General features: G+C 37.6%; 1 protein-coding gene across 4 annotated transcripts in view; it reads left to right on the top strand.

Annotated features, from left to right (window-relative positions):
• CPEB4 (cytoplasmic polyadenylation element binding protein 4) overlaps positions 1 to 24,897 on the top strand; it is a 43,334-nt gene extending 18,437 nt beyond the window's left edge. For 2 of the 4 annotated variants that reach the window (XM_027468724.3, XM_072023311.1), the window contains 7 exons: positions 10,178 to 10,201; positions 12,212 to 12,385; positions 14,707 to 14,796; positions 15,409 to 15,527; positions 16,430 to 16,544; positions 16,760 to 16,941; positions 20,382 to 24,897. In XM_027468724.3, the coding sequence (XP_027324525.1) occupies positions 10,178 to 10,201; positions 12,212 to 12,385; positions 14,707 to 14,796; positions 15,409 to 15,527; positions 16,430 to 16,544; positions 16,760 to 16,941; positions 20,382 to 20,609 (932 nt within the window). In that variant the 3' untranslated portion in view covers positions 20,610 to 24,897. The remainder of the gene's footprint in view (positions 1 to 10,177; positions 10,202 to 12,211; positions 12,386 to 14,706; positions 14,797 to 15,408; positions 15,528 to 16,429; positions 16,545 to 16,759; positions 16,942 to 20,381) is intronic. The other 2 variants (XM_072023312.1, XM_027468725.3) reach the window with 1 other exon arrangement.

Genomic DNA, 24,897 nt, shown 5'->3' with positions numbered 1-24,897 from the left:
TGTGGGCCCAGAGGTGGCCCTTAGCAGGACCCAAGGTTTAGTGGTCGTCCTGTGGGCTGGGGGCTGCCACCAGCTGGGGCCTGGATGGCTTCTGGCAGCCCCCTTCTGACAGCCCCCTTTTGCCAGCCCCCTTCTGGAGGATTCCTGAGGTGGCCGAGTCCTGGGTCAGTAAGGGGAGTGGGGTGGGGGGCACCGGGTGCTTCGGCCCCTCCGCTGAAGTGTTGAAATGGTGCTTGAGTGGGAGCAGGCATTGGGTTTGGTGTCTGCAGTGAGCCAACGGGGCAGTGCCTGTAGGGTTTCTAATTTATGGTACTCTGAAATTGGCAGCGTTGAGGCTGATGGAAATGCAACCACAGCCTGCCCTTCCCTTGGCAGCCCCATGCAGGTGTTGCAGCCTGCCCCAAGGCTGCACCGTGTCATCGGGGTCAAGGTGTTTGGGATTTTGCCTTTGATTATTCCTTGGCTCTGGCATCTTAATTCTCTGCTATCGACAGCAAAAAGCCAAGCCCCATTTTACTCTCCCTGAAAATACTGTACATTGCCTAGTAAATAATTTACACCATATCCATGTGCCATGATGCATATGATTTAAGGGATAAAGCAGTAGGCAGGTTACTGCTGCTTTCCTTTCTGCCTGCTATAAATCTTCATCCTACTGTGAACACTGCAAAAATCCCAGGACAGGGATGCAGTATTTAAGATGTTATAATAAATGTCTTTGCAGTCATCCAGAATTATTTGGGAAATGTACTGAAATGTGCTGGATTATTATTTGTTTTCAATTACAGAACATAACTGTTGGAAGAGGTGAATTACTGTTTATAATAAATTAATTCCCCTGGATTTATTGACACTCTCAATTGTGTGTATCTCAAAAGTCGTATGTAGCTTATGGTGCTGCTCAGAGCTCGGGGATTTTTTCAGAATTTATTTGCTAGTGATAACATCTGCATTTCTACAGAAGTATAGATCTTGATGATGCAGGTGGCAAAGAATTAGATGTTTATACATCAGTCCTTCAGGATTTCGAGGTAAGGTATTAATTCAGCTAAGCGAAAGTAACACCTCGATTTCTGCTGTCAAAAAGTGAGGCATTGAGCAATGAGCTAGAGGGTATTAATGTAACCACCCTTTGAGGCCAGGAAATTCCTTCCCCTGCCACCACAGAGCAGTACAAATATCCCAGGGTTTTCTGATCCTGGTCCAGCTTTGAAATCAATGTGAAGATTCCTGTTAACTTTCATTAGAGTATGAGGCCTATGTTGTTTTTATCCAATCTTGAAAAACATTTCTCATAGGCCCCTTGCCATGCCATCCCACCTCTGGGGTCTGCATGGAAAATTAAACACCTTTCATATTCCTTAAACAAGATGTTTCCTAGAAATGTATGTCCTGCAAGTGATGAGGCAGTTACTGATTTTTAAAACACTACAAAACGTCAGAAATATTGCCAAAAGTTCCAATATCTAAATCAGTGATTTCATCTTGAAAAGCGTTAAAGCCAACAGAGTTGTGCAGAATACCATGTCAGCAGCCTTGCTAATCTGAGTAAAATCTTTTCTAAGGTTTTCTTGGTTTCTTTTTTATATTTTTGTCATCTTTTAGAGTTTAATCTTCTGTCTTGTTCAATACTACTGTCCACCAAATGCTTTTTTTTTTTTTTTCTTTTTCATTTTGAATTCTTTGATAGTCTCTGGCCATTCTGCATCATCTTCAAAGGAAGTCTTTAATTTGGAACTGTATTTCATGAGTAGTTTCTGTGCCTTGTTTTAGAAGACAGAGAGCTCGCCCTGCCTCTCTCCCCAAACTGCTGCAACTACCTGTCTTTGGTCTTTTTGCTTTGTTCACTTTTTTTCCTTGATGTTGAATTGTTAGCTCTTTGAGTCCCTTGTTAGCCACATTTTGCATAATCTCTACCGTCATGTTTATCAAGTTAGAAATGGCATGAAAGGAGCAGAATGAAAAGCCCGATGTGCTTTTCCTAAATGTGAAGATAAAGAAGAAATGGGAGATATAATGAAAAGGGAGATGGGTTTTAAAGAAAGCAAGCAACAAGTGAGGCATAAGTATAAATGGGAACAAGACTGTAACAGCACCACACTTCAATTTCTGTGGTCTGTTACATGCACTCTTCTAGAGAAGAAAGTCAGGTAACACCGGTTAGATATATGGTTGTCTTTTGGGACAGGCTCTTCTGAAAGTATCTTTGCTGTTACAGAAGATGATCAGAGCATGCGAGATCACTTGGATTACATGCTAAAGGCTTGCAAACTCTGTGAAACATTTTTATTTGCAAAGCAGCAAAACTTCTGTGATACAGCTTCTTCCTTGCAGCTACTAGTATGTCAGTGGTTTTCTGTTAGTGGTTTTCTGGCTAGGGTTCTGCATACCTGCAACAAATAAAATTTGGTTTCTTTGTCTTGAAAGCCTGGGTGATATATAATCATATATATATAATATAATGAAGGAGTTGATTCTTGAATACTTGAATACAGAAGACTTTAGCTTGCATGAAATATTGGCTGTGATAGTGGGGTGTGCTTGCCTAGGAGGAGCAAGTGAAAAGTGCACATACAAACAAGTACAGCATTTCCCACATTTGAGATGTCTGGTTGCGTTTCTTAAGCATTCTGAAATGCTTTTTATTGAAGGATTAAAGAGGAAAAGGTAAAACTAAGTTTTAAATGCTGTTTATTTTGCTGGGAACAGAAATAGTGATTCAGATAAGTCCATGCTTAACTTTTCTGTCTACGTTTTTCTTTTTGAAGAGATATTAAGAGCCTGTAAGACTTTTTTTTCCCCATTTTTGTTTGGAATTCAAAACAAATTATTTAATTCTTTTAGGATTTATATTGTGTGTCCTAAAACCACCAGCTGCTCTACCTAAAAAATAAATTCAAAATATTTCAATTAATTTTTAGTAGCCTCCTAGGAATATCATACTAAATCAAGTAATCCAGAAGCATTTTTTCATAGCGGACAGTCTCTGCATATACGTGAATGACAATGCAACAGACTGAAATCTGGTTACTTAAGATATTTTGAGAGACAATTGTGATGTATATAGATTTGTGTATTGTTTATTTACTTTAGTACTTAAGCATTAGGTATAACAGTAAGAACTTCTGGAGAGGGGGAATCTGAAAATACATCTTACAGTAGATTTATCCTTACTTATCCTAATTTATTTATTATTTGTTGGAGCTGTGATGCTAGGAGGTTTGGGGTTTGCTTTCAATATATAAAACAGTTGGATTTTCAGATGAGTGGCTCAGTCATTTGCATATTTCTAGATAAGCAAGAGGTGAGCGTCCTCACAGGCACGCAGAGCCAAGTTCTTTCGCTTTTACTTTCTTAGGAATCCTGTAAACAGGGATCTCAGCTCTGCAGTAAGATTGCATATAGGTGGGAGAAAAGGATGAATTTGGCCTGTGGCATGTGGGGACACTTGTGGTAGACAAAGTATATAACATTATTCATAATAAATTAATTAATTTGAAGTTTTTTATAGTAATGTTACATAATAATATTTATCTTGGCACTTGTGTTAGTGCACAAATGGCTTAGGGAGATGGAGTCAACTTTCTGAAAGCATTCTAAAAATGCCTTGGTTGTTCACGTGTGATTTTAAATTGTCGTAATAAATAGTATTGCTGTCCAGTCCTGTATACCATATTGAATCTAGACGGAGGAAATAAAGTGCTGACACATTTCAAAATGCAGTTTTCTGTTAATTTTCCCATTAGGAGTGGGGAAGTGTGTAGTACAGGTTTTTTTCAAATATATTCCTGGAAAAATCAGTGTCTTGTTTACACTGCTATTGTGAAAACAAAAACTGGGGAAATGGTTTGTTGCAGAGCCTTGAGCGTGCGTGATAGGGACTTGCTTGTGTTACCATTTCCTTATTGTTTGGGAGTGAAGTAAGAGGATGCTTAAAAAAGGAACAAAGCCGTCACGTTGCATTCCAGGCTGCCTTGTGATCATTCCTTCCACAGACAAAAATAAGTTGCTTTGAACTTCTTATTGTACTTAAGGAACTCTGGTTTTAAATCTTGCAGCATGTTAGCATATGCCAATGTAAATTGAGCTCTTGAGAGTCACATGCAGGAATCGCATTTCAAGTTATTCATTAAAGCCTGGGCATAATTCAGCCTGTTCTTTTACATAAATTGTTAGGCTGATGGTATAGGCAGATACCAGCATCTCTTGAGGGTATGCTATATATAAAACATCCAGGAACAGTGCCTGTGAACCAAGACCACAAATGGAAGGTTTGTGAACTTTCTGCATCTTTTCCGTGTTTCAGTAAATTCAGTAATAAGTTGTTCGAGGCTACCAATCATTTGTTGTTGTCGCTTAGTAAATAAATCCTGCCTACCAATTTTTAGCATATGGCATCCTATTGTTTCCTTCCTGCTGTCAGAAAGTCCATCATTAGTATATATTTTGGGCCCTGCAGGAAGTCACATTTGAAGTAGTTCTGTAGCGGAGAACTTGATTTGCTCTTTACTGGCGAAGTTGTGGCATGCTTCTCCTTCTCCCAGCTGTAAACTCTACCTTTAACTTTTTATTTTTGAAACGAATACAGTAATAACTTACATGTTCAAAAGATAAATGCTGCCAATTATTCCATATCGTAAACGGGGAGAGGTAGTGAGGGAGAAGATTGGATGTTTTTGTAACTTCTTATCTATTCCCTGGAAGTCATACATGAATATAAAATAAAGCTTAGCGCCAGCAGCAGTAGGGCGGCTGTTTTTCTGAAATACACGTATAATTCAAACTAACATCCATTTTGCAGCAGGGGGTTCTGCCTCATGATTTGCTTTTCTGCTTTTGATTTTTTATCTCTGACCCTGCGGGGGTTCCTGGAGGGAAGGGAAGAAATACATTCAGATATGAGTGATATTTATGGGTTCCATCCGGATTGATCCCAGTGTAGTAGAATGGGAATTATGGAGAAATATTGGTACCTTATAGACAAAGTTGTAGCTACGTGCAGGGTTTAAAGCAAGTCTGTTTTGGAAAAGATGTCTCTGTGTTATTCCGTTTGGTGGCAAAAAAACTTCAAAGTTACCTTTGAAGCTTCTGTATTTTTGAGATGAGCGAGACTCGGTTTGTCACCTTTCATGAGGAGTTAAGTTGCTGTTGAAATGTGTGAAAGATCATCTTTTGAGGTTCAGCCCGCGTGGCACTGTGTTAGTCTGGCAGACTACCTGAGAGCATCAGCTCTAAAAGGATAATAATGGTGGTGGTTTTTAAAGCTCTCACACAAACCTAATCCTGGCATTTTAATAGTTACCTTTTTTTTTTTTTCTCTTTATTTTTTATTTTTTTATTTTTTTTTTCTGAACCACGTCTAGGACTTTCTCTCCCAGTTGCCCAGCCTGGGAATTAGCTTAAGCTTCTCCTGGAGGTGGATTTGCATGCGTGTTGGGCTGGGCTGGCTGCTGGGGAAGCCTCTCGTCCTGCCTGGTGCAGTGGCAGCGACTCCTGGTACCTCTGCAGCTTCTGTCCCAAATGTAACTGCACAGACCCCTCGGAAAGGTAGTTCTGCTTAGGGATGTTAAAGCCCCAAATGCTTGGAGTGTATGGGACAGGTCTTGGGAACAGTAGCTTTGACTCCAGTCTTTCTCAGCTTCTCCCCCTGCTGCCCTCCCCATTATTTGGTGCCTAAAGTTGCCTACAACCAACGCATTCAGTTATTATGCTGATACTCCGTGCTATGCAGCCAGGTGCTGCCTTTTTGCATCGTAAACCCAATCAATTCAACATTAGCACAGGTGAATCGTTACGATCAGAAGAGCCAGCACTAGAAGGTTTTATAGCTGGCTTCTCTTTAGGGTTTGGGAATAAACGGAACGCGTTCAGCTTTTGTGTGTTGGCTGTGTTTTGTGTCAGTGACCTGGAATTGAAAATGAAGGATTCTTGTCAGACTTGTATTCTAGTGCTACCAAACACCAGCGACTTCATTTCATTAGTGGTCTCGGCAGAAGTAATGGGTAAATATTTGTCTTCAAGCATCTGGTTTTACTTGAAATAAAGCGTAATACTTGCCTCTACCATAGTACTCTTGTTTTTCAGCATTTTCTTGGTCAGTTTAGATATAAAGTAATGCTACATTTCTCATCGTGTTTTATATATATATTTTAAAATACATAGTGTCTTAAAAAGTAAATAACATTTTTTCTTCTATTTTTTTTGGCATCTCTGCTGCTTAATTTTGCAGATCTGAATCCAAAGTGCTTTCTTAATTTTACAGTGCACCCAAATGTAATCTGCTTTTCTGTTTTCATGCTGACTTTGACCCTGCTAAAAGTGTGACAGATACGCATTCTCCAGATACATAGGGGTGTTTTAATTTTTCTAAGGTTATCTTAGGTAAAGAAAATACTGTTTGAATGTTTTTCATGCTTTGATGTTTAGTAGTGTTTGAAATCTACGTCATTTGGAATCTCTCTTATGTCCCTTTTTAGTACCTTGCTTTTGACAAAAGTTTTTAGAACAGGGATCACATCTGACAATATGATAAAGATGTCTGTGACTGTAAGGTGCAAAGTTCTGATACCGAACAAATTCACTGTCAGCTTAGACTTGCTAAAAAAAAAACAACCCTGCTCATTATATTCTGCATTGACAGAGCTTAGATCATGCATCCATCATCTGTTTTGTTCTACAGCCAACATAAACTATATCATGTCCTCTGGATGATTTGACAGAAGTGAGATTATGTGCTTGAACTGAGTAAAAATTTTTTGCTCATACTCACGTCTTATGTCATGGAAGCATGGCCTAATTATTTTTTCCTTAATGTTGTAGAACTAAAATCAAGGACTGCATAACAAGCAGTACTTTTACTTGACTTGACAGTCATGCAACACTTTATGACTCTATCTACTTTCTGTTGAACTGTGATCAACCCCGGCTGCCCACAGGGAGTAGTAGGGAAAAAAGATAATAAACTACCCTAGCTTGTATTTAATGGTCTTGTTCGTAGCACTGTCAAGCTTGCTACAATTTCAAAATATAGTTCAGTACAGAATGTTTTAGAAATAAGTGTGTGCTGTCGAAATGTCAAAAACGATACAGGCATAATTTAGCTTTGAGCATTCAGTTGGGCTGCTCATTCCAGGGTATTGTTATGTTTATTAATACTAATTAGGGATGCTTTGTTTGGATGCTTGCTTGGTTCTCATGGTCGTGGTGTGGCCTTAGCAAGTTGGGATGAGACACAAGATCCAGAGCCTCCTGCTTGCTGATCCCTTTGCTTGAAGCAGTCTGTCTCCTGAGCTGGCCTTTTTGTGTAAATCCTGCACAATTAATGGAACAAAATCCACCTGCAAGGGCTCCCAATCTGCAGGGTGGAAGGCAGCTAGAGCCTGTAGAGCACTAGGTGCTCAGCCTGGGCACACATGTTGCAGGACAAGCTTGTAGTAAGTTTGGGGTTCAAGTGACTTAGGACTCCTGCATGCATCCATGCTTCCTCAGCAGGATGTCTTTGCCACCAGGAATGGTGTACTTCATGCAGAATTGCACCTCTGGTTACTCACAACATGCTGGCAGTCTTGCTGGTGCTTCCTATAGAGAGAAAAAGCTGAACACATTTATTCAGCACATTTGTTAGGTACAAAAAATTGTTATTTTAAGAGAGACGGAGAGGGAGATGGTCAGGAACCCATTAAGTGTCTCAGGTGAAGAGACAAAAATTTGAGAGGGTTGCTTATTCATTAAGTTTTTTATATAAAAGGCTGTAGAAGCAACAGATTTTTGCAAAAATATCAGAGGCTTTTTTCTTAGAAGAAAGAAAGAAGTGTGGCAAGGAGTGCTGAAGTGGCAGAATATATGTAGCAGCTGCTAATAGCATTTCAGATTTAAGACTGATTTTACTCCATAGGTTATTAATAAACAGTTGAACTAGTTGCATAAACACTTTATCTTTTTTAGGTTTATAAAGTAATTCTTGCTCAAATATCCTGTGAGTTTAATAAATCTGTCATAGACCCTTGATGCATTTATCTGAAACGCTAAAGAAATTGAGAAAAAAGATAGATTTGAGGAATCCAGCATTGCAGCTGTCTCATTTCTCAGCATGGGATGCTGAACATTAAATCTTTTTCTCCTGTTGGTAAAGTTACCTTAAGGCTTCATTTGTGTTGCAGCTAGCTGGGGTAAGATGTCTCTTAATATGCAATTATGAAAGCCAGAAACAGAACTGGTAAATCACAGTTAGCTGCCTCCCTGCGCTGCCAAGAGAGCATTCCTTTCTTTCAGTGCTGTATTACATTGTGCAAAATTAGTGGCATGTGATGAGCTCTCAATTCAATGAGCAGGGAAAGTTTGTATCTGTAGTGCACTGGGGTAGTTTGTAAGCTGTGGCTCCTGAGAGATCCTTTGAAATGTCAGATGTTGGGATTTGTGGGCTAGATGAAGCAAATGCAGAAAATAAGGAAATTAAGAAAAACAAAACAAAACAAAAACGTTAGTACTTAGTTCTCAAAATCTCTTCAGTAGTATTTGGCACTGGAAATACTTCATAGCTGGTGAAGAGCTTTTTTTTTTTTTTTTGTTTTCCATGCTGGGAAAGGAGAACAAAATCCTATTGTCTTGAGTGACACAGGTGGCAAAGCAGTGAGGAGCCCGCTGACCTAAATTGTGGTCACAGATCCGCAGCGAGAATCGCGGCTGTGCCGAACGCTTTGCTGCCAAGAGTGGGTGTTCCAAGTGAGGGAGATGTGCGGTTTTGTTAGTAATTTAGAAACCACAGGCAAGATTTTTATGGCTTTATGGGCAGGGCTGTTTTTGAAAGTGCTTGACGTTTTCTAAAACGTGCAAATGCTTCTGAGCTCTGTCAGAAAAGCTGGAAGGTTGCTGATTGCTTTCCACGAAAGACAAGTTTCTTCAAACTTTCTACTTTGAGGACTGAATGAGTGTCTTGGATCCCTAAATTAGAAATTACTGTGGAAAAACTATGCTTGTAAAGCCCTTTAAACTTCCCCACGAAGCTAGTATCTGTGTGAACACTCGAGGGTATGCTCCAGTCTGAAGACTAAGGCTTCGTTATTTTTGATTCTTGATGTTAATTGCGAGCTTATCAGCAAGACATCAGAGACGTAAATGATCTTACAGATGCTAAATAATCATGAAGTAAATTAGATTGATATGATTTTTATTTTGAAAGAGGAAACTGCTCGTGTTTTGTTGTGGTTTACAAATATTTAAATGCTTAAACTAATTGTCAGCCTCAATTTTGAATGAGGAAGCAAAATAAAATGTGCGATGTGCTCAGAGTTGCTCGTAGTACTTGCCAGCAGAATCCAAGTTCTGAAAACAGTTGGCCTCCTTTCAGATATGGATTTTAATGAGATTGAAACAGAAAGAATGTGCAAGTTTGATTACAAAGTTTAACCATGTTCTGACAACAGGTACTGGAAGCCAGCACAGAAAAAATGCTGTATTTACTGGTGGTAGAATTGATTTGTTTTGGAAAATGAAAAGTAGGAAGCAGTGGGGAGCTGTTGCATAATTCCAGTGAAGTACGAAGTTACTAGGAAAGATTCTGTACCAGGCTCTTGTACCAGGCTGCGGGAGGTCTGACAGGCAGCTTTAGTGGCCCGGACGTTTTTGCCTTGACTTTAGGTTTTTCAGCTGTCAGTAATAATTTCAGCCAAGGATTCAGTGGGTTGTACAAAACATTTGTTGCAACCTACTTTCAAAACAGAACTAAACACAATTGTTTTCCACGTTCCTTGTGTTAGGGCTTTTCCTGGAGTTCAGATGAAGATCAGTGTTAGACTATGCTTGATCTTGGCCAGGCATGGAGCATGGGGCGTTGCAGGATGAATGTCAGCAGACCTGGTGCATGAGGAAAGATCAGTTTACTTACATCCAGCAGATGAGGAAGGATTAGATACTACAAGAAATGTGCAAATTAAGAACTAAAATTGTTTTCAGAAAGTCTCCTTCAGTATATTTTGTCAGCTTCAAATCAACATGCTTCACCAAGAAGTAAGAGAGGTGGTGCAAGGAAGGCATGGTATTATGGGTGGGATGGGAGGCCAGCTTGTGCGCACCATCTGAAATGACCAGGCTTGAGAATCACTGAGTTAGTATAAAACGAGGTCTTTTGGTCCTTATAACAATGTTTGATAGGCTGTTTTCTTTCTCATTTAACATGCAGCAAGGACATATGGGAGAAGGCGAGGTAACAATATTCCTATTTAATTTTCTAATGTTGACAATGTCTCATGGGAGAAAAACATTAAGTTGTTACTAGAAGGCAAACTCCAAAATATAAGATTATAAACCATCAGTTTCACATACGTTTATGTAGTTTGCATGCCGTAAATAAACATTTTTACTGAATTAGGTAGTACTCCACAGTAGTGCTATGGGGGCTGAAATGATCACAGTCCTTTCAGTGGACATCATCCATATGATTTGTTACACTGCAGAGCTATGTTGCTGTTTGTGTGTATGTTATGAATGCTGGAGAAGCTTATTTTGGTTCTTTGGGTGCTGATGGTTTTCTTGATGCAGCATAGACTATAGCAAATATTTGTCCTGGCCTGCTAGCTTGAAGAACCAGATGCTGCAAGCATGCACATTGAGTTATCTCACAGCAGTGGGAATGCTAATGAACCTAAAAAAAGATATGTTTAGGTATGGAGAACTGCTCCCTTCCAACAATGCCTGCAGGACTGGGGTCTTAAGAGATGAAACAAATGGCATATGCATCAGTTCATTAGGGGAAAACAAAATAGCATTGAAGTCTATATTCCAACATCGTTATCATAATCCAAAGCCTGGTTTGCCTAGTTGCACAAGTAGGCCTTATAGATGACTGCTATTTTAATCAAAGGTGTAAAAAGATTCCTGAAATTTCCAATAAAGAAAGCTGACCAAGTCTTCCATATTTTTATTCATATAAATTCTGTGGACTGTTGATTTTATTTTATTTTTGCTTTCAACCTGTGAGCTGTTTGATTTTTGCATGGAAGATGTCTGGATATTGGAACCGGTCAAATTTTCAGTTTTCAAGATGTTTTTTCATTTTAAAAAATGAAGTACATGATAGTAATTTATTTTCAAAGAAAGGAAACAGAGCAGTATCAATTAACCTTAGTGTAATACACTACTGTGATAGATTGTAATGAACTCTGAAAAAGCAGACATACTATAGCATAGCATAGGCTATGTAAGAAAATCTACCCTAAAACTTGTAGCACACCTCATTTATTGCTTACTTGATGTATATTTATTCCTAAAAAGCTCATTAAATGAGTAAAAATCTGTTCAATTTGTTGTCCAGCTATTGAATAGTGTAACTAAAGAGAGAACTCATGGATGAGATCAGTTTGTGTGCTCTATTTATGATATTACATAGTTGCATTTATAAATTAGAGTATCTTATTAAAAGGTAATATTATTAATGAAATCTATGATAAAGGATTATCACAGAAGAATATTGGAGGGGAAGCATGCTTACAACATTTTCTGTTAGAGTGAGTCCATTAACGAAACTCTTTTGTAACATCTGAGTAAACTTCCTTCTTGGAATGGCACAGTATTGCCTAGCTTTCAGTCTTCACTTGTGGTAAATTACACTGGCCCTTCCTGTTCTTATCAGGATATTTTAGTTATTTACAAGTGGGTGGCTTAGGATATGTTTTGTTATCAGGTGATTTACATGTGTAATATATCTAGCTGGTAGAAGTCTTGTTTTCCCATCTGCACCATGAAATTTTATCTGCTCCTTGTAAGAAACTGTCCATTGGGAAATGATATATATGGCTTAGGTTTTAGTGTCTGCTAGTGGGAAACTCCCTAAAAAGGGCTTATATTCTCTTCTGTTTTGAAATCTTTTTAAAAGGAATCTAATTCGGAATGTGGAATTCATGGAAAATTGTCCATCTGAGCATCCATTCCAAATACCTTTTTGTTTCAAATTTTCATTAGTTATAGTGCAGTTATGAAGAAGGTAGTGACCTTTTTCTCTGAAATAGTACATTTGAGTTACTAAATGATACTGAAATCTATAGAAGGGTCATGTAAAATTGAGAACATAACTGCTCATTAAAAGGGAAGACTGCAAACAGTTCTATTGCCAATGCAGCAACTAGTGCATATTTATTTTTTTTATTCAAACAGTGTGTGCTTTGTTCTGTTAGTATGTTTGTTTTCTTTCTTTTTTCTTTAACCTCCCCCTATTCAGGTCAGTCTTCACTGTTTCCAATGGAAGATGGGTTCTTGGATGATGGACGTGGGGATCAGACTCTTCACAGTGGTTTAGGATCACCTCACTGCTTCTCCCATCAGAATGGAGAGAGAGTGGAACGGTATTCCCGTAAAGTCTTTGTTGGCGGACTGCCACCAGATATTGATGAAGGTATGCTCAGAAAGTCTTATTCAGAAAAGCTCCTTTTGGCTTAATGACAAAAATGTGGTGTGAAAACTTTTGTCTGTTAACTACTGAATGATTGTTTTTCGAACTCTACAGAAAAGCTTTGATGTGTAAATGGATCTTTGTATACCACCACTTTCAGTTCATGGCAAATGTGAGATAATTCAAACTAGTTTTAGCTATAGCAGTGTTTTGCTGCTGAAGAACAAAAGTACATGTTATCACACATTTATCTGACTTTTACAGTATAAATGTTACAAGGAGGAGGTGCAAAAGTAAACAAGTAAATATCTCCTGTTGAAACTCACAAATACATTGCAAACATTTTATAGTGACCAGAAGCTATTAGTAGGAAAAGTATCGCTAGTAGATTTATAAAGTTTATACTAACCAGTAATTCATGTTTGTAGGTTTATGTGTAGTTTCTTAGATGTGATTTTTAGCAGTGATCACATCCTGTGTCAGTTTCTAATGGATGCATGATGAAGGCCACATTTATGAAGCTTCTTTTCACCAGAAAGTTCTGTATTTTTTATCTGTCAAGTATGGTGGGATAATGGTTAAAAGAACTACAACAACTGTAAATCTGCAAAGCTGCTTTTCCTTAATTACAGAATTGTTTTAATACCCACTTTTTACATCAGGGAGAGTGACTGTGATACGCTGCAGCGTATATTCCTGCAACATGACAGCCTGACTTTCATGTCAAGCATAAGCATTACTTTTATGCTGTTTACCATAGTTTATGCTTTCAGCACTTAAAAGGTCAAATATAACACAGTGTTTACAAGATGGAAAATCTTATTACATTTTTTGGGTGGTGGTGGTTGTTTTTGTTTATCACCTTTGTTCTTTCAAAAGCAGATGAGCACAAGAGTAGTTTTGTCTGTGCGGACCCTAGTTATTGAAATTTAAGACTTAATAAACTTCATAAACATTGAAACATAAGACTTCATTATAACATTGCTAAACCTGTGCTAGGAGGGTAGCTTGAATTTTTCAGAGTTGCTTCTGTCAGCACTTTTGTTAAATGCACAAGTGCGAATCACTTACATGTATAATGGCTATGTAATAAGATTTTTCTGAAAGTATTTCTAGAAAGCATTTTATGGATGTGTTTTAACATGAAATTTGTTTAAAGAGCTGTTCTAAATGAAGGGTTATGTTCAGAGGTGTGTAGTAAGTATTGTTTTCCTTGGTTTAGATCCTCATCAGCGTGTAACCTTGACACACCGCCACTGCTGGGTACATTCCTGATGATCTGTAGTGCACAAAGTGGCTGTCAGTACAGTGGCTTGTCAGTTGCTGTTTCATTAGTAATGTCGTCAGAGAGTGTAAACAGACTGAGAAGAACATAACCAGTAGCACTTTCTCAAATTTCGAACTCAGAGTCAGAGGATGGAAAAATTCTTGAAATTGTTTATTGGGAACCCCCATTGGAGAAGGCCCTTGTAGTACCTGAAGCAGAACGCAGCTAAGCAGTGTTCAATTTAGGTGATGCTACAGCAAGGGGAAGTTTGTTCATTTTGTTTCCATATTTAATGAAAAATTCCTGTTAGGAGAACTTTTAACTAGTGGTGGTTGAAATGTTTTTGTGGAGAAGGGCATAATCACTTAATTTCAACAAGAACAGAATTATATCTAGTGGACTTCTATGGGACTAGGATATAAAAATGTTTACCAGCAATTTTAGGTGACAGGCAGTTTTGAAATGGATACAAAAATTGCTTCTTGAAATAGTAATACATTACTTGCCATGTCTCCTATAGCATTACATAACGATGTCATGTAAGTTTACTCTGTGTTAGTTGGAGGTCAGCCTCAGATAGTATTTGCTGATGTGGCACTGGCATGTGACATGAACAGGCGTGGCTGAGTCCTGTGATAGTCCTTTCATTTTTCTCTAGTCTTTCTGCAATTATAAGACATATTGGGAGAGCTGATTGCTTACTAGCAAGTCAGCGAGTTGTCTTTCTGCTCTTTGTGGAAGAATAGTTGAACAGGGGTTATAATTGCTGTGTAGATGCAGTGATTCGATTTTTCTGAATTAGTGGGTTACAAACTTTTGTATATAATCATCAGTAAACAAAAGCTTGATCTTTGAACTGTTTTGTTTTCTAACATTTATTCTGATTTGTCATAAAGATTTCCCATCAGCAATGAACATTGCTCTGAATTGGTAAACTGTTAAGAGTCATAGAATATTTATTTGTAGGATGAAGCTACCTGAAGTCTGTGTTCTTCAAGTGTCTTGCATTCGATTGATATTAATTTCAGTTGATGCTTTTTTTATACTTTCATTATAGATGAGATCACTGCTAGTTTTCGTCGCTTCGGACCTTTGATTGTAGACTGGCCGCACAAGGCAGAAAGCAAATCTTATTTTCCTCCTAAGGGTAAATATCTGATAATTAATATCATATGAGAATTCTAGAATTCATTTTCCTTAAAAAGTTTCCATGTTAAGCTTTTTTTTTTCTTTTTTTTTTTCTTGCGATGATGACCCAGTGTTTGGGGGAAAAACAGTTGAATCCTTGGGATTATAAACTGATGGATTTTAGAATGTGGCTTTGCAATTATTCTCCACTAAAATGATTCTTCCGTAACTTCCTGTTTTGACTTTATTTGGTCCCCCCCCCCCTTTTTTTTGGTGTGTTGTTACTTGTTCTGCTTTACTCATTTTTATAAGAATAGACAAAGCTAGTCCTCTGTAAAGGGGCTAAATGCTGTCCACAGAAGCCAGGGAAGACTTATACTTTGTATTAACAACTGTTGTGGGAAGTGTGCCTCCGCAGCTGTGGCTTTTGTTCAGTTCTTACTACTGGCTTATCCTTCTCAAAGGAAATGGGGAGAGGATATGCCGATCAGCAATCTCCCTGCTTTCCGTCATGACTGCAGAGGGCTTGTATATGGTAGCATGATGACATGGTGCCAAGCATAATTTTGGGTTAAATTACTGTGCTATAGGTGAATAGAAGAAATAAATTGTGTTTGTTTTCCTTTTGTAGGGTATGCATTTTTGCTGTTCCAAGATGAAAGCTCTGTACAGGCACTGATTGATGCATGTATTGAAGAAGATGGAAAGCTCTATCTTTGTGTTTCCAGCCCCACTATCAAAGACAAACCGGTAGGTAGAATTTTCAGGGCCTGCACAATTCCTGTATGATAACCAGAAATCATTCTCTTCAGATGCCTATTTTTTAGTCTTCAGAGTGCTAATGTTTACATTTCCTTAAATCAAATTAAGTTCTCAAAACAAAGATCAAGTTACATATTTTTAAAGTAGGCATCAGCAAGTTTTTACGTCTAGTTACAATTCACACTTCTGTTAAAAAAAGGTTTGCTAAATTTCACCTTTGATATAATAAATATATTTTCAGACAGGTGCTTTAGGCTTATTGAATAAAATGTAGAGTTCATATTGTCTATAGTGTTGTTTGTAACTTGTGTTTACAGAGACAAATCCAAAAAACATAATACGGCATGGAACTACAAGTTGCTAGTACAAACAGTTTTGTGGCCAATGCAAGTCTGTTAATAGTTGCAGAGGCTTCAGCTATATTCCTGTGCTTCAAATTTGGCCAGCTGTAAGCAAATGTACAGCAGCTAGTTTTGCATAGTAAATAAACATACAACTTTGCACATTGGAGCCTGTTCCATTGAGATAACGGTAGTCTAGTGCTTACACTTGGCTAGACCAACACAAATAGTCTAGATATGTATGCAGTAGTGTGGTTCGTACAGCACAGTTCAGTCATGATTAAGTAAGTGCGTAAGTAGAGGGTGAGTTTCTTCCCAGAAATTTGGGTAACAGGGAAGTGGTGAAATTTGGTACGATCAAGTAGTCTGTCTTTAACAGAGCTTATTGCCATTTCATTCTGAGAAACGATTGCTGAACAAGTAGAAAGCAAGTTAAAAAAAATAGTGTGAATTAAGAGGTTTTCTTCTGTGTAGGATACTGTTCTAATTTATATTACTAAGATACTTTGAATTGTGAATGGTTAAAAAAAAAAGGCTTTTTGTCCATAGGTTCAGATCCGGCCTTGGAACCTTAGTGATAGTGATTTTGTTATGGATGGTTCACAGCCTCTTGACCCACGAAAAACCATTTTTGTTGGTGGTGTTCCTCGGCCTTTACGAGCAGGTACACTGAGTGTTCCGCAGCACTGGGCATGTTGAATATGCAGTCTGATATGGGGAGCAAGGGGGGAGAGAAGTTGGTTCAGCAAAGGAACTATTACGTGTTCTTGATGCTCACAGTGGGGAACATGAATACAAATGGACTGTTGTATTTGATGCTTTTTAAAGTGGAGGAAATTTTACCAAGTCTACACTGTTTCATTCTCCTTTCTGGTTTAGTGGAACTTGCAATGATAATGGATCGGCTCTATGGAGGGGTGTGCTATGCTGGAATTGACACAGACCCTGAGCTGAAGTACCCAAAAGGAGCTGGGCGGGTTGCGTTTTCTAATCAACAGAGTTACATAGCTGCTATCAGTGCTCGCTTTGTTCAGCTGCAGCATGGAGAGATAGATAAACGGGTAAGGTCTTCAAGCATATTCTATTTTTGTTCAGTGCCTTCTCTAGAAATGGTTTTCCATGTAAATGTGTGTCATTGTGAAGACTGTAAATGTTATATCAGATTCATTGCATATTTAGGGCTAGATTGTGCCACTTAGATACAACACAGAATAAAAATGAAGGAGTGGTGCAAAGCTATTGCTTCTGGAACGTGGGAGGCAACTGTGAAGCAGACTTTCTCAAATTGCTTAGCATAATGGGAAGCATGTCAGCTGCCTTCCCCTTTTATAAGAATATTGCATTCGTCATATACTCCCACTGCAAGTATTTGTACTTGTAGTATTTGTAGAACGTTAGGGAGGAAAGTATCTGCCAAGGGTGGAGCAATTCTTACTCCTGTTCTGCATCTTTTTAGAGAGAGGGCAGAATCTAACCCTAGTGTTACACATGGTGTGCTGAATGTTCCTAAAGAACACCATGGTAATGCATTGTGAACTCCTTACCGTGCATTACAGCTTCACAGCCATCCTGCACAGCTTATGTAAAGACTGTGCTCAGTTAATTGTTTCAATGATAATCTACTATAATTATTTCTTGCTTGATTTTATTAATTTGTTAATATAAATTAATGGGATATGCCAAATATATCTGCCATTTGCTTGCGTCTGCCCTCCCATCTATATAAAACGTGACTATGCCAATTACAGGGATCTTTGGGCCACGATTTTGATAAATTGGGATCCTTACATCTAGCGTTCTTTCTAACTCACATGCTTGGTCTTTGGATTTTCCTTACCTGACTCATTATTGATTTTAATTTGATTATTACTACAAAGGAACCCCCCCCACACACACTTTGCTGGTGATCTGATTATCATTTCACTTCTCCTTTGGCTATAAAGCTTGGGTAGAAGAATTATAACAACAGTTTGACTCAGGGCCTGCGAATTGGAATGTCTTTGTTCCAGTCTTGGCTCTGAAATAACTTCTGTATGGCTTTGAACAAATAATTTGCGCTGCCCTTGTGCAACTTCTGCTTGCATAAGAAGACACTTGGGTGAATAGGTCCATTGAAGCTGTTGGGACTAGAAATTGAAGTAAGTACTTGTGAACTCTGACAAAGATTTTGCAATCTGTTTCCTCTTCCTTCTTGCCTCCCACTCCTTATTTCCCCATTCTGTTTGTAGTTCAGAAGAAATGTGGGGAGATAAGAGCTTAGAGGGTTCATTATAAGAGTAGTTGGTTGCATAAAACATAAAAATGCAACAGTTGCAATGCTACTTTTTACTAAGATGCTATTTATTAATTTTTTTCTAATAAAGTTTTTTTTTGTAGAATAAAAATGAAAGTAGTAACAAGAAGGGATTTCCTGTAAATTTAGGCAAGGAAATGCTTCTAGAGGGTATGCTCTTCAAAGAGGTAATGCAAGGTAAACACTCAGTGGCCTGCAGCACCCACCACTACAGAGCTTTTGATGCATGCCACCATCCTAACAGTGCCGGATGAAGTTGCTGTAATTTAAGCTACTTCTTGGGAAGCCTCCATATACATAGCACAGGTAACAGTTGCAGGCCGTATTGTGAATACGCACTTCAGCACACACCGACTGAATGTTTTGAAGACTCTGACTAATACCCATGCTTTGTAAACTTGCACAGAAAACAGTGGTGTAGTAACAGGCTAAAGCAAGCAGAGATGTAATTTAATGACCTGTGCTGTAGTTTGGCCTTTAGGTTACAGCCTAGACCAGCCTCTGAATACACAGGTACAGATGTAATGAAGTTGCCATGTTAAGGAGGCCTGCGCAGCGTAGCTGTAGTTTCTCCTCTTAGCACTTGGAGAAGATGCTCGTCATTGAGTACCTGACCTCAAACTGCTTAGCAAACTAGGTGATGAAGAGAGAAAGTGGTAAGATATTCAGAATATTTGCCTCTGCTCTTTTCCATATTCATTCTCCTGAGCTGGCACAGAGGGGTGTTTGAGAAACAGAATTCTAGCAATGGAATAGGGAGAGGAAGGCTGCTGTATTGTCTCCAAGCAGTTTGTTTGTACTGTTAGCACAAATGCCATCAAACTACTGCAGTGCCCTGCCTGGATTGTGATAAAACTGGGTAAGTTTAAAAATATGGGAGCTTGTGAATGCCCTTACTTGAATGAGCTGGCACGCCACTGAGATCTGTGAGATGTAGAAGGGCCCATTCCTAAGCCAGATGCAGAAGTAGCAGGATAACATAGAGACACCAGTCACAGTCTGTATATTTGAACATGGTTGTGAAAATACCTAATGGCACAAGCTTCAGAGAAGGTTCACAGGCACTTCTAGAACAGGAACTTGTATGTATGCTTTTTTAAGGGGAGGTTTTGTGTTGCACTTCTGAAATGTCACATAGACCTCTCATAGTCCTAGGGAGCAGAGGAGTGGGAGTGCAGGTGATTACTGGTTATGAGGTGAAACGGAGCCTTTAGGGGATGGCAGTGCTGCAGCTGTGATTTAAACACGTAGGCATGTCTAAACGAGCTGTGCTGTAGCCAGCTTGTATACCGAGAGCAGCGAGCATTGCCTTCCTGTCACACAGTAAGCATTCTGGAGTGCTGTGGGCAGGGTTTTGTAGCCCACAGTACAGCAGGCTTGTTTTTGGTATGCAAATGTCTAGATTAAAAGCTAGTAGCCTGCAGATGTTGCAGCGTGGATGTATCCTTGGAGCACCAGCTGGTAAGTTCCTGTGAGTCATTATCAGTTAAGAACTTGAAGAAATTTTTCTTCTCCTTTTTCTTTTGCTGTGCTGAATTACTTCTGCTCATCTGGCTCTTAATGCCAACTGCGTTAGGTAGTCATCAGTCCCATTTTAAGCTTCATATTTGACACCAGCGAGATTAGATGGGTCTCTTTTTGCTGAGTGGACTAAGCCACAGAAAAAAAAGAAAACAGAAAAATATGTTAATGATTTATTTTTTCTAAGTTGAGAATTCAGGCATTGCAATTTGCAGACTATATGCATATTTAATCTGTAGTTACAGTGTTGTGTAAACAGTTTACATTCCTACCTGAATGGGTAGGAGCTTAACTGTGCATCACCATACTCAACAATAAACCCCCAGAATTTTCCAGTAGTTTGATGTGAATCTGTATATATCAGCTCTGTAACAACACGTTTGTTGTTCCTTTCTATAAATAAATGACAACATGTGTGAAACTGATGCTAAGCATTGGTTTCTGTTGTTTTTTTCATCAAGGAAGATGGTGGGAGCAGGATCATTCTCAAGTTAAGTGCCCAGAGTTTTTGGTGATTAAGGGCTATGATCAAGTGTAATGAGGAGGATAATTCTCGTCTGTGTTGTTCCCCACTAGAGGACTATGATTGCAATCCTGCTAGAATACAGACAGTATGTGTTGTGGAACTGTCATCATCTACATTGTAATTAAGAATTGTAAAACTTTCTTCTCATTTTCTGTATACAGGTGGAAGTTAAGCCATATGTCTTGGATGATCAGCTTTGTGATGAATGTCAGGGGGCCCGTTGCGGTGGAAAATTTGCTCCATTTTTCTGTGCTAATGTTACCTGTCTGCAGTATTACTGTGAATATTGCTGGGCTGCTATCCATTCACGCGCTGGCAGGGAATTCCACAAGCCCCTGGTGAAGGAGGGAGGAGATCGCCCAAGACATATTTCATTCCGCTGGAACTAAATGATCACTGCAGTGCTCATATGCAGGCCTCAAATTAAGTGCACTCTTCTGTTATCCTGATTATCCCTACCCCACCCTGCCCTTTCTCTTATTCAAGATAGCATGTCCTTTTGTAGTAGTCTGTAATTTAACAATAGTATAATGAAAGAATGACCTATAATATGGGTATTTTGTAGAATCTTGTCATTGAAAACTGTATTGGGAACTCCTTTTCGTATTGATAACATGTTGCAAGTGAGTTGCATTCTCTTGTCTTTACTACGGAGAGAACACTTAATTTCATGCAACATTTTCTTAGAGGAGAGAAAAATATTAAGAAAAGAGAATTGAAACAATAGAGTATTTTGTTTTTTTAATTAAATTATTGTTAATAAAGAACATAAGAATACTTTTATTAAAATAACAATGTAACAATAACACTATCAGTCTGTTCTGACACTTTCCCCCAGGGAAGCCTGTTTTTGCCTCTCTTTTTGTTTTGACTTCACATTTTTCCAGCAACAGATGAAGTTAACATTTACCTATCAACAGGAAAGAGCATGTTTAAAGCAACAAAAATGCATGAGCAAAGTTGAAGCAGCATTATAGTAATGTGTTTTTTTTCTTTCTTTCTTCCTTTCTTTCTCTTTTTATTTCTTTTTCTCTTTTCTTTTTTTTTTTTTTTTTTTTTGGTGTAAATCTTTTAAGGGTTTTGAGGCTGAAATTTTTGCTCGGTATATATCCGACCTTGCCTCTGACTACCACCCACATCCAAATTAGTGATGAGATAGGCAGAGCTTATATTTTCATCAAAATTATTACATTTTAAGAATTCCTGAATGTAAAAGTTGAGTAACGTTACTACTGAGGGGGGGGGGGGAGTGCACTTTTTTTTTCCTTTAAGAGAATTCAATTGTCTGGTTACAGCCCTAGAAATCCTACCAAAGCTAGAGTAATGACAACTAGTTAACTGGCATTTCCTCTCCTGAAGGATAAATATATAGATTTTATTTTTGATGGCTATATATAACATAACTCTATATCCTAATATGCTAACATTCATCAGGGGCCAGCCTTTGCTCTCCATTTTGACATGAAAAAGTAGAAAACCTAAAGATACCTCAAGGATATCGCTGATTTTTACTGAAGTTTTGATATTCAGATGTCACGCAAAGTAAAATTGGCTGCTTATTGGTTTCCCATCTTGGATGTAAAGTTAGTTTTAAATACCCTCTAACTTAGTTGTAACAGAAGGCATGAACCTAAGTAGTTTCCAAGCTTTGTTTTGCACTGTTTTCTGAATTATTGCATGAAACGGTGCGAGCATGCATATGCCTTTCTTACTCTTCCTGTAGAAAGAATTCCAGCTAAGGTTCCTCCTCTTCAGAACTTAATATGGAGAAATAAAGAAACACAGGTATTTGAAGTGCCAAGATTGCTAAGTTAATGCCTGCTTTATTATAAATAAGTTCTACCTTGAGAAGCATTAACACAGTACATGTTAATTGAATGATAAAGAGTGGGTGCAGGGGTTTAGTTTGAAATAGTTGAATGAAGGAGTAGTTCTGAAAATTATTTTTATTACTTTTGAACTAACGCCCTGGCCAACTTCTGAACTGATTATTTAGCAGTGTGCAAACAAATTCAGTGGCAATCTTCTAAGCTGCCTGACTGGCATGGTACCATCCTAGATTCTCTCAGACCAAAGACTTGCCTCAGCACTGCTCGGAAAACATCTGCTCCGTTGAAAGCCTTTGTCAGCCCCCTCGTCCTGTTCCCCCAGCCCAGATTATCTTTATGAGAAGTAGTTTTTATTTTCAATACAGGCTTTAATGAACTATACCTTATCGAGTTCCAAAGGTCAAAATGGAGACATTTGCTGTCTACTAGTCAAGTATAGAAAGGGAGCTGCTTTTAATGAAATCCCTGAAAATATTGACAACAGTAATGCAAATGCAGAGTGCTCTTGTGTAGATTGTCAGGGACTTTTTTTTCTCTGAAGTACATAATTATAGTTGGAATGTTCCTTTAATTTTTTTAATGCTTGTAGGTGGCTTGGGGTGTGCTATTGTGCCGATCCTACCCAGTAAACAGGTGAGATGGGTTACCATTACAAGAAATAACACTGTTTGAGAACTAGCTTTGAATAATAATTTTCCCTTTGTACATGACCTGCTGAATTTCGGTACAGTGTTTTTGTAGCTAACTTATTTTGTCATGCACATAATGTATATTTGTTATGCACTACTTTTGTATATCTTGTTTTTCCAACAGTGAGCATTTTTAGGCACACTTTTCACTGACGGGATATCTCTTTATGCAATACCTCAATTTTTCATATTGCAAAGAGTAGCTTTTTGTACTTTTATTACTGAGAGATCTTCATATACTTCATTTTTTAATATAAATAATTTTAATAAATTTTATTTTCTTATATTCTGCTTTTTATACATTTCAGTGCTCTGCATACATTTTGAATTATGGATGTTGTGCACTGGCAATGCTATTTTAGAATCTGCAGAGAAAAGAAAGCATGTTGCTTAAACATCTTAGCCCAGCACCAGGTATTTGGTGTACATATAATTTAAGAAATAGTATATGTAAAGTTGAGAATTAAAGAAGAAAAGCATGAAAGTGACAAATGACACTGTCTTTAGACCCTGAAATTTAAATGCATAAATATAGTGTAGAATTTAAAAGTAAAGAAACATCAGAATTGTCTACCGCTTCTTACTAAGTTTTTAAAAATTATACACAAATGCAGACGTTTTTGGTGAATGTTTAGCCATTTTTAATATTAATAAAAAATTGATGTTAGGTGTTTGATGCAGAAATGTGTCTGCTCTTTTAAATTATATTTAAAGAATAAAAGAGAGCCTGCTAGGTGGCAGGCATGTAATGTTAGTATGCATGACTAATGTAAGAAATTGTTATTCTACTAATATTCACTTGTGATTGTGTGACAAGCGTGTTTACAGATTATTTGGTTACACTTCGATTTACAGGGCATAAACAATTATATACATTACTCTGTACTTAAATAGTGATTACATGTCCTTCTGATTACATGGGATTTGTAGTTGGGGTTACCATGTAGCTCCAAACATAATTAACATGTAATTAGTTTACCAGTCTTAGGGTATCACTTCAATTTGCAAAGGGGTTAATAATAAGCATGTAGTTTTATCACACTAGCATGGCACTGGCCATGTATTTACAATGTAGTTACAGAGTAATTACATGGTTATTTTTGCAATGTAAAATAAAGTGTTTCTGATTATTTTATATGTAAAGGAACCCCACTGCCCTGTGCTTTTTGGTATAGTATATACTTCTCCATACACAGACCTCTGCAGAATGCAAATTTAAAACTTGCAGTGAATGAATTTAGCGTTTTATAAGGATGCTGTTGGAAAGACTTGATAATTCACCCCTTTTGTTTTTAGAAGAGTTAAAACCTTCTGTTATAAGGTGATTTAAAACTTGAATGTGATGAATTGTGGCAAGTTAACTTCAAGTTATGTGCAATACCTATTTCAGACTTCTGGAAGATCTTTGCAGTGTAATTCTTTGTTTTTAATTGCAGACATTTAAAAATGTCATTTTCTACTGTTCTAGTAAATCCTCTTTCTTGCTGGTGTTTCTAAAGAAAAGAATCAGAAATCAATCTTTCTACTAATGTAAATTTGAGATTATTTTTAAAAAAAATGGAATAAAAGGTTTTGGTCATTTGCTTTATTTTATTATCTTATTTTAAAGCTACTGTGATAGCATTGTAAGAATTGGGACAATATTGTATTCAACTGTTTTATTTTTTATATTTTTAAATTTTAAAGTATAATTAGTTTTTATAATTTTCATCAGATTTTTTTGTTATATTTTTTGGAAGTGAAACTTTTAGCAAGTGGGTGTCTAGTTTTTACTAATCCCTAATATGTTTTTCCCCCAATGTATTGCTCATATTATCAGAAGGAAAAGTTATTTAAGTATGTCAGTTAATTGTACTACTTGGCTGAATTTCCATATAGTTTTTACTGTGTATGGGGAGGTTGTAGTATTTATTATAGCATTTTAAATAAGGGTAATTCATTTTTTATTAAAGTCATTTTCACGTTTAAGTTCATATTTTTGTATGTTCTACTCTAAGTTATATAACACAAGTTACTTTTTTTAAAGAGTTCATTTGTTGAAGTGCTAGTGAAAAATTAATGTTATTAAATAGTTTGCAAATGACTATTTATACCAGTATGCATATAATTTTTAAATATTTGTAATGTGAGATGTTGAATGAATAAAACTTTTAACTCAA

This window comes from Anas platyrhynchos, chromosome 14 (genome assembly GCF_047663525.1).
Source record: "Anas platyrhynchos isolate ZD024472 breed Pekin duck chromosome 14, IASCAAS_PekinDuck_T2T, whole genome shotgun sequence".
In the NCBI taxonomy this organism is placed as follows: domain Eukaryota; kingdom Metazoa; phylum Chordata; class Aves; order Anseriformes; family Anatidae; genus Anas; species Anas platyrhynchos.
The sequence above is the reverse complement of the archived record's forward strand: the minus strand, read 5'-3'. Positions and strand labels throughout refer to the sequence as shown.